This window comes from Hermetia illucens, chromosome 5, assembly GCF_905115235.1.
Source record: "Hermetia illucens chromosome 5, iHerIll2.2.curated.20191125, whole genome shotgun sequence".
NCBI classification, from domain to species: Eukaryota; Metazoa; Arthropoda; class Insecta; order Diptera; family Stratiomyidae; genus Hermetia; species Hermetia illucens.
In genome coordinates this window covers 79179775-79189885 of record NC_051853.1, presented here as the reverse complement: position 1 = coordinate 79189885, position 10111 = coordinate 79179775, and the positions used below count along the sequence as shown (strand labels likewise).

The following is a 10111-nucleotide window of genomic DNA, read 5'->3' as shown; positions in this document are numbered from 1 at the left end:
CCCGATATGTCGAGATGCCATGAGGATGGGTCCTTGTTCCGGTATTGTTCGTTAATCAGTACAAGATCAGCATTTACTTCCGCAGCGAACTGTGCTAGCAACGGGTAAGCGGTTGCACCCCCGTGCAAGTTAATTTGCAAAATGCGGATCATACCGTTCGCATCCTAGCCCTCTCTAATTCTGCCCTGAAGATCGGACACCGTCCCGAGCTCGCAGTGTGTACGACGCTCTCATCAGATGCGCCACGATCTCTGCAGAAAACACAACTCTCGCTTTCATTGCATCTCTTCGCTTGGTGACCCACTTGGTCGCATCTCCGGCATTTTGTCCTCCTGTCCGCACCCTTGCAAGCTGCTGGCGTGTGCCCATAGTCCAGACACCTGTAGCACTTGGCGGGGACTATCCGCATTCGCACCCTGCATACTACCCATCCGATTTTGATTCTCCCGCTGCTAAGGAGTTTCTTCGGATATTGCTCGGGGACTTTCACCACGGCGAGATTTTGGCCTAGAGCATTTACAGAGGTGATACCTACCCGGGCATTGGTCACCTCTGGACATTCACGCTTTATCGCCTCCTCTACTTCGACCTTTTCTTTGGGGCAGTCAAGATCCTGGATTTGTAGAGAGTACATGGGATCTAGGCTGGAAACAAGAGCCTTCTCCCCCAATAGCCCCTCGACCGCTTCGCAGAACGTACTCTTGTTAGTCCTCCTTGGGCCCAGTTCGACGAGAGCTCCGCCACTCCTTGTTCTCCGTATGGAAGACACCTCTGCTCTGTTGTCTTCGGGTTTCATCCTGTAGCGGATTTCACTAAGGACTTCCGCAAATGTCTTGCCTTCCGTTGGCTTAATGAGTAGAGCCGACGGTCTAGTCCTTCTTCGCTTCCTCTTCTTTTCTGCTCCTGGCTTTTGGTTGGCAGCCACCTTGTCTTTGGACAGATATGTCTCTGGCGGAGGAGTTAGTTGTTTCTTTTTTTGCTTCTTGGATTTTCTTTTTTGGGCCCTGGAAACTACTTCGATAAAGTCTCCTTCGGGCACATAGTCCTCTTTCCGCTTTTTAACCAGTTCGCTTTGCAGTGGGCTATCTGCGGTCCGTTTGGCGCAAGCAGCGTTTTTTAGCGGGGAGTGCGGTTGTTTCTGCCCTCCAATCGTCTTCCGCTTCTCTCCACGTTCGCCTATAGAAGGAGATGCGGTCTAATAGTTCCTTCAGTTCCATCAGCCCGTTTCTGACGCCCCTGCTGACGTTCCTCTGGAGGAACGTTGCCTACCGCATACGCTTCACCATTGCTGCGCATTTCCCGATAAGCCTTCCCTCTTCGACTCTAGCGAGAACGGCACATCCACTCGGTTTGTGTTCGAATCCATCTGCTCAGGACTAGCGATTCTGACTGAGCTTACTTCCGGCACACGGGCACTACAAGGTGTTGGAGTTGCCATCTCCGCATGTTCAGTCGCCCCACTTGCTGAGGCTTCCTCTTTATTAGGGCGCCCCGGTGTCACATCGGATATGTCAGTCCTTGCTGCCTCTTTCGCTGATCGATGCGATGAGCGACGCATTTTTGTGCTCCGCCCAAACGCACTCAGCTCTTCCTCTTTCCCTGTTGTTTCGTCGATTTTTTTTATTAATTTATGTTTATTCTCCATAAAAAAGTAACTAGCGCACACTTCCCGACCGGGGTCCCGAAGGGGCTGGCTCCTGATACACGTCACAACTACCACCTTGGCAGAGCTACGCTCACATCACCCCGTCGACGCCGACAGGGAGTTGTCGACGGCTCCGGAGACTCCCAATGTGTCCCGACGTGTACCGGTCATTCGCGGTTCGCTCTTCTCCGAGAAGCTTTCTCAAGGCTACTACCTAGGACGCAGGTATACTGCCAGCTAGGGGGTCAGGACTACTTACTCGGGAACCTCGGGGATGTCACACCCCGTATCGTAAGCGACTCGTTAAAAGTCGCTAACGAAACCTTATATGATGTCATCATCATATAAGGTTCATATGAACGGCGGAATCGAAGCTTGGAAATACATTTGTATATCAAGGAATATTTTGAATTTTAGGTAAACCCGAAAGGGAAAACGTGAATAGGGTATTTCTGATACAAGATGAACACAAAAACTTTAAACCTGAAGCGTCCATTCCGACTTGTTAGGTACTGGCCTGCAGTTTTTCGTCAAAGATGTTGGCTTTAACTCAGCAGGCATTCCCTAAGTTTTGTCTTCTATCTTGGGTTTCAATCTGCGTTTTCACGCTGGGACCTATCTAAAGCGTGCCCACTAAAAAAATTCGCAGTTGATTGTTTGAATGATTTGTACTTCTGAATTTTTGCATTCACATTTAGTGTCTAATAAATGAATCTAGATAAACTCCATTATTCACCTTATAACTAATTTTTTTAGAAAGCAATGAATCAATCACAATCGCATCCTCCATTGAATCTTTTTCCCGTTCGTTTTTTTCTACTTCGGGGAAGATGCATTATTCAGTGAAATTGAGAAGCATCATCAAATATGAATAAATTGTCTTGAAAATCTAAGAATTTGGGAGAAGAAGTCTGGTAAGTGAAACAAATCCGTTTATTGCTAAATGATCACCTACGGATGCAGCAGTGTTGACATTTAAATCGGCCACTCCCCCAATTTTAAGCTTCGTTATTCTCTGGGTTTTCATTAGAGTGAAACACAACAATCTCTTATTTTCATAAGAAGTTGAGTACCATGGGAACTGATAAACGATGTCGACCATTTTGTCACTCTGAACGTTAATGGTAAATGAATTTATTGAAAATTAAGTGCTAAACCCTGTTCTAGTGCAATGTAATATCAAAAAGAATTACCATAATCTCGAGAAATGTTCCGATAAGACAGTAGACGAATATTTGAATAAAACTAAGCATCACCAGCGCATATGCTCCTAACCAGTCGGTCTGCAAATGTTAACCTGAAACCAAAAGTTCTAATAACCCATAAAAACGAATCTTACCATAACACAACAAAAAAGATTCAGCGCCATTGCCACGGAAGATGCTCCTATCTGAATGAAGACAACAAACGAATATAAATTATTAATCTCCAAAATATAATTATTTGTGTCTTGAACCATAATCATGCAGTTTTTGAAGCTCTTTTCGAAAGTCTCCTTATCGAGGCCAATGAGTTCCTCCGCTTCGTCAAATGCTGACTTTTGCAGCTCCATCAACGCATAGACATAAAACGCAAGCATGCAAAGTATAACGTCATGCAGGACATTGCCGGTATATGCCAAGGTTATGTATATGAACTGACTTATGTAATTGACATAATAGACCCTTGCAGACGCTTCACTCATTGGATGTCCTACGAACTGCACTTCGAAAAATAGTTCAACTTTCTTCAGAAAGAAAAATGAATACACTGGGTTCGCTGCAACGATTAAGATAATGAATGTGCACAACCCGATAGTTGCCTTAATAATGGTGAAAAACTTTGCACTGGACATTCGCATGATGTTGCGCCTTCTTGTACTTCCTTCACTGTTTACGACATATAATCTTCGGATAAAAAGGATTAATCCTTCTTGACGTTTTTGAGTGTTAAGTGTAGAGTAAAGCTTCGCTACTCCCTAAAGTATAGCGGATTATTCACAAATCGGAAATACCTGGAGAGGTAAACTTACTGTGATTGCTACCGTAGAAGTGCCAATACATTTCAAAACTAGGGTAAAATCATGTCGGACAATATATAAGGTGTACACAATGCTTATGAATCCCACCACAATTACGTTTACGCAAACTACAACCCTCCAGTTCCACTTATTATTCCTGAAGTAATCAACGCCCACTATTGCAGCAACTGCCCAAAGCCAATGACAAATCTTATCATATACTTCCAAACTTTCCATGGCTGTGGATTTCGACCTTTTCTCACAAATCAGCTAATATTGATTTGGAATTTTTTCCGACACCATTTTTATAATCTTGGGCATAATAGATAATTAATGGTATTAATTGACGGAATGAGGAGCCCTTACAGGGCATAGTAATCCAGTTCAGATATGATAATAACCAACAACATCAAATATTAAAGAATGTAATAGGAAACAGTTCAGAATATTCAATAGTTTAGCCCCACATCATGTAATTACATGTGTAATAAACTATCTACGAGTTGTGCATATTTACTCTTCCCGAAGACACGGAATGAAGGTCAATCCAAGCACTAGATTGAAAAGAAGTTGCGAAAAAATATAGTGCGCTTCGTAGCTATAAGACCACCAGACTGGTATAACCTTTCATTGTAATCCAAGCTAGGTGATTTTTAAGGTTTTGTGTAAACACAAAACCTTATTAAAATCGGTTTACTGTCTGTCCGTCTGTCTGTCTGTCTGACAGTCACACGTCACACGCATTTTTCTCGGAGACGGTTATAGCGATTGACACCAGAAAGAGAAGAAGAAAGGTGGGAACTATGAATGCTCACGCATATAGTGAGTTACATCCTTTTACGATGAATTTAAAGGGGGGGGGGGGGGGTCCCATACATGCAAAAGGGGGGTGTACATTTTTTTTTCATAAAATATAGTCATGTGGGGTATCAAATTAAAGGTCTCGGTTAGTAATTTTCGAAGACGGTCTTAGTTTTGACTTTTGTTGCATATAATATAATATAATAATATAATTTTTAGTTATTGACAAGAAAACCCCCCTTAAGTTCACCCTAGAATCGCAAAATTTTGCAGCAATGTAGGCTACAGCATAGAGCATGATCTTGGTGAAAATCGCACTATTACTAACAAAGTTATACTAGGTCAAATCTGTCGCTCCTCTGCAAATTCAAGACTATGAACGTCAATATCACTTGAAAGTGGCTATTTTCAAATAATATATGCATATTTTACGTGCTACTTGCTAATGGGACAAATACACACCCAAATCTCTCTATAAAAGAAATACACAAAACCTTTCATACCTGAAGCGTCTAGCTTCCCGTTTCCCGACTTGTTCCTATTTGTAGACGAGCCTTCTAAAATGCTTACCAATACTACTATGTAAAATTTTGTGAATAAAGACGGGAAAGTGGTAAATATCGGAAATTCGAGCGTTTCATAACTACAGGACCATTTTCAGAAACAACGAATTCATCAATGAAAAATCCAAATTTACAACTAATAATAATAATCTCCGTAGCCGATCCCAAGCCCGATTGTGAAAGGAGGAGAGATGGATAGGTTTAGTCTGAATGGCTGTACACCACCGCAGCTTCTCAGAAGGTAGGTGAAGAAAGTGCAGGAACTTTGAAGTCTTGTAGATTACTCACTGAGGAAGCTATCACCACACCTGGCAATTAGGTGTAAAATGCAAATCCATCTATGAAAAGAAGGAGAAACCGGCGGAAGTCGTCTGATTTGGTAAGTGGGTCGGGTTCCCGTAATTGACAGCACGACGTCGAAACCGCTAGGCACCGTATGAAGTGCACTGAGGAAATGAATCTCTTTGTCATCCGCTCCTACTACGAAATGACGGCGGGGGTGGGTACGAAATCTTACCGCCCTTGTTGCATCAGAGATTCGTCGAGGGTTTCCCGCAATTCGCGTAACATGACAGCGCAGCGAGTCACAGATCAGTACCCGTTTATTACTTGCAGCGACACAATCCCGGCCATCATCAGGGAATGTATTCGGCTTGATGCCATCGCGGAAACTGGTGACCGAGAGTCGTTGGGCGCAGAGAAGGCGGCATCAGCAATACCACGCCGCACTGCAGACGACAGTTTCAGTACTCGCCGAAGCACTCTTCTTCATCGTCTAGCTAAGGTTTCCGCTGAGGTTCAGGACGAATTCTAAAGAGCGTGTATAGAATTCTCGGAAATGGATCCTTTGCATAGACCAGGTATTCAAAGATTCCATGTACCTCCAGCAACTCCTATAATTCTATCTCCAATCAATGATCATATGTCACTGGTGCAACTACCATCACTTGTGTATTGTGCAGTTAAGGCAGTCAGATTGCACGGTCAGAAGATTCGCTTTCGCGTTATTGGTTTGAGTGACCGAAGAGACCCACCATGGAAAATTCATCTCGAACGTCGGCGGGATTCACTTAGGCAGAACATTGCTAAACTGATTCAAATTAGCACTGACAATGCTACCAAAAGGATGAAAATAAACTAAACTATGCCATCTCCAGGGAAACACCCTTAGCTAAAATTCTGGACACACTAAAGCAGAGACTTTCTGTTATATGTAGTCGGTTACGACGGTATGGCGAAATTCACTCCAGACATGTCCAAAATGCAACTTAGGTGGAGAACAAGCGGAGTTTTTTCAGATCACTCAACGAATCCCAATAGAGCGTCCTGGCCATACAGTTTTCGGTAACAGGAGCGAGAGAATATTGGGATGGACTTTGGGGGTTACTCGCTCAGCATGCTGAGTGGATCACCATCGAAAGCACCCGTCATGCCAATACGCCTGGCATGAATTTTGCGGATGTTACCGAAGAGGAAGTTCAACGAGCCATAAACAGCTCGAAGAACTAGAGGGACCCAGGTCTGGATTAGGTGCAGAATTTCTGGTATAAGAAATTTACTAGCGTACACCGTCGGTTGTCACTTAGCATAAATCAAGTCATTAGTCGGCGGAATGAATTTCCACCCTTTCTCACTGCGGGGGTTACTTACCTTGCCCCAAAAAAGGTACGGTCAGGACCCTGCGGACACAAGGCCGATTACTTGCTTACCAACCCTCTACAAATTCATAATGTACATTATCAGTGGAAGGGTCTATGCGCAACTCGAGACCAATATTCTGTCCGAGGAGCAGAGGGGCTGCCGAGTTGGATGAAGGGGTTGTAAAGAGTAACTCACTATCGACTCGGTAGTTGTAGGCTATGCAACTAGAGGCCAAAGAAACCTGTTTAGTTGCTATATCGATTATGTCAAGGCTTACGACAGCGTACCGCATAGCTGGCTAATCGATGTGCTACGTCTGTATCGCATTTATTCGAACCTAATAAAGTTTTTGGCGACAGTCATAGAAGAGCGGCATACCACCATATCAGTGCGTTGATTTGAACCCCCTTTCATGGTTACTGAATGATGCAAGAGGGCAAGTTTCGCAATCAAATATGGCCTACGTGCTAAGTGTGAGCTGACACACTTGATGTTCCTAGATGATATCAAGCTGTATGCTGGTACTGATGACCAACTTAGAAGTCTGTTGTGGATAATAGACAAGTGTCGTATTGAAACCTTGAAGGTCATCACGAGCTGCATGACGGACAAAGCGTTGGTGACTTCTACGAACGACACTTACTAAGGAATTCTGTATGGGACCCATGCTCGATTTGGTGATCTGAAGAATGCTCTGCTGTCCGAATTCCTGTGACATATGAAAGTGGCGCTGAAATTGCATCTCTCGGGGAAGAATAAGACAAGCGTGTTGAATCTATTCACTATCCCTTCACTGACTTATGCATTCGGAATATTACCGTGGACGAGGATCGATCTGAAAAACGTCCAGCGACGGATATGGATTACTATGTCCAATTCCGAATGCATCATCTAAACTCTGCCGTGGAGCGGATGCGGTTGACGTTGCGGCACAACACCACCTCCAAGTCGACTCGCTGATCTGAGCCAAGTGGCAGATGGATTGAACAGAATGCACGGTAAGATTGATAACTTCTTTACCCTGCACAGGATCGGGAAGGCGCGATCTCCTGATTGTGTGCTCTGAATGGAGTGGTGGACGATGCTGAACACACTTTTTTCTCTTGCGAGAGGTGGGACGGCTTTCGTCAGCAGGGGAGCCCTCTCCAGACAACATTGTCAGAGAGATGCTGAAGAGCGCTGGCAGCTGGAATCGTATTGCGCATTATGTTCGGGCTCTTCTTATTGCGAAGAAGATTGAACTGGACCGGCGTAGAGATCGGACGGTAAGGGGTTTCCTGAACAAACAACTTCCCTCGTCCTCCGTGCTGTTGCGAAAGTCCAACACTCTGTGCGTAAATGTATTCACCTACCCTACTCCCAAAAGAAAAAAAAATTCGACTCGCTGGAGATGAAGCATAAACAAATGATCTTCACAACCACCTGAAGAACGTTATTATTGATACGGCCACAAACATACTTGGTCCAATCCGCGAGAAAAGTTGGAACAGCTGATTCGACGATGAATGTAAGCTAGCAATGGAACGGAAAAATGCCGCAGACCGAGTAATGTTACATTCTCAAAGAACGCGGGCATGCGCGGAGACCTACCAAGAACTCCGTCGAGCGGAGAAGCCTTATACCCCTCGATGCTCATCTTGCCGAGACAAAAAGGGAAATCTGATTTCCGACAGAATGGGCATATTGAAGCAATGGGTTGATTATTTTGATGAACTACTGAACAACCATAACTTTGGCGAGTTGGAGGTCCCGCTAAGTGAAGTCGACGGACAAATGCTGCCACCACCAAGTATAGAAGAAACAGTCCATGCAATCCACCAGCTTAAAAACCATAAGTCGCCAGGAACCGATGAAATAACAGCCGAATTGGTTGGTTAATGGTTAAATATGGAGGCGACCAACTACAATAAGTGGTTCATCAACTGATGATCAAGGTGTGGCATAGCGAATCAATGCCTGACGACTGGCAACGATGTATTATCTGTCCCATACATAAAAAGGGGAATATCACGCAGTGCAGCAATTATAGAGATATCACGTTGTTGAGTACCATCTATAAGATATTCTCTGGTATCTTGCTAGACTGGATAGTCTCATACGCACAGAACATCAAGGCTGCGGTGGACTGGTCACTTAATCTGTATGGATGAGGATGATCCAGCCCGTAAATTCTATAATATAAGGGCAACATCTATGGGAGAAGAAAAGGCCCTGCCTAAGATGGGGTGATGGCGTAAGTTAGGACACCACCTTTTAGGGATATCGATTTGGTGAACCTCGGCTCAAAACCGGGGTGTCTGGTGTTCCTTATTAAGGCAGGTCTAGACCGAATACCGGTTGTTGTGTCTTTGTTGATGAGGAGACAACTGCTAAATCTACTGCTAATCGCGAAGTGGTCGATCTAATTGCTCGTTCGGAGTTGCGCCTGGTCGATTATGCAGATGATGCTTCTGCCGTTGTTGCAATGGATAACTGCGGATAAGCGTGTAGATTACTGCTCACGGTTTAAGCCTTGCCTGGAAAAAATCTAAGTAGTCATCTTGACTAGATAGGGAGTCCCGACCATGCATCCCGTATCGATCGACGAGTCGATTATGTAGTCAAAACCAACGGTTAAGTACATTGGACTTTAGCTTTTTCAACAAATCAAAGCAACAAGGGTGCAGCTGGAGTTTCTGTCTTAAATCGACTAATGGCAGATGTTAGGCCCTACGTCTAGCTGGTGACGTCTTCTCATGAGTACAACTGCGGCAGAGCGAGCAATTTGCATATTGAACGTACGCAAGTGCGAATTGCGGTGCCCACGACATCAAAAAAGAATTTTTGACAGCGGAAATAGTTTTCCGGTGTCAGTGCAGAAATGGAGTCGGGACAGCCCGGAAAGTTGTTCTGCTATTATCCTTTAAATTATAATAAAATAATATATATATAATGAACTAATTAAAATAAATTATAATTTAAGTTTGATCAAGGTAATTTATTATAAAAATATAATATAGAATTATATAGTAAACAAGTCGGGAAACCGGAAGCTTGACGCTTCAGGTACGAAAGGTTTTGTGTATTTCTTAGTACGTAGCACGTAATCTATCCGTATATTATGTGAGAGTATCCATTTTCGGGTAATATTGACATTCATAGTCTTCAATTTTCAAAGAGCAACAAATTTGAGGTATTATAACTTTGTTAGTAATAGCGCGATTTCCACCAAACTTAGTAAGATCATGCTCCATATTATAACCTATATCACTGCAAAATTTCATGGTACTAGGATGAACTTAAGGGGGGCTTCTAACCAATTACAAAAAATTATAGTAATATACTATTATTAACTTTATTTAAACAGATATCGGCATGGAAGGTATTTCGGAGCCCAGGCACCATACAGTGGCAGCCTCCTGATTTTTTTCAGATTTTTCGATTTGGTAGTTTCTGAGAATGGCCCCCTTAAAGAAGTGACCA

General features: G+C 43.7%; 1 protein-coding gene across 3 annotated transcripts; it reads right to left on the bottom strand.

Annotated features, from left to right (window-relative positions):
- Window positions 1–2323: 2323 nt before the first annotated feature.
- Window positions 2324–3896, bottom strand: LOC119657826 (odorant receptor 47a-like). Of its 3 annotated transcripts, XM_038064944.1 has the most exons (6): window positions 3657–3896; window positions 3102–3602; window positions 2985–3035; window positions 2839–2928; window positions 2601–2756; window positions 2324–2534 (listed from the first exon to the last, which is right to left on the bottom strand). In XM_038064944.1, exons 1-6 carry the CDS (start codon window positions 3879–3881, stop codon window positions 2481–2483), a joined length of 1077 nt encoding a protein of 358 aa, XP_037920872.1. In that variant the 5' UTR covers window positions 3882–3896; the 3' UTR covers window positions 2324–2480. The 3 variants fall into 3 exon arrangements, with proteins under 3 accessions (XP_037920872.1, XP_037920871.1, XP_037920869.1); XM_038064943.1 differs by having other exon boundaries at window positions 2597–2756; window positions 2985–3602; XM_038064941.1 differs by having other exon boundaries at window positions 2985–3602.
- Between the last annotated feature and the right edge of the window lie 6215 nt (window positions 3897–10111).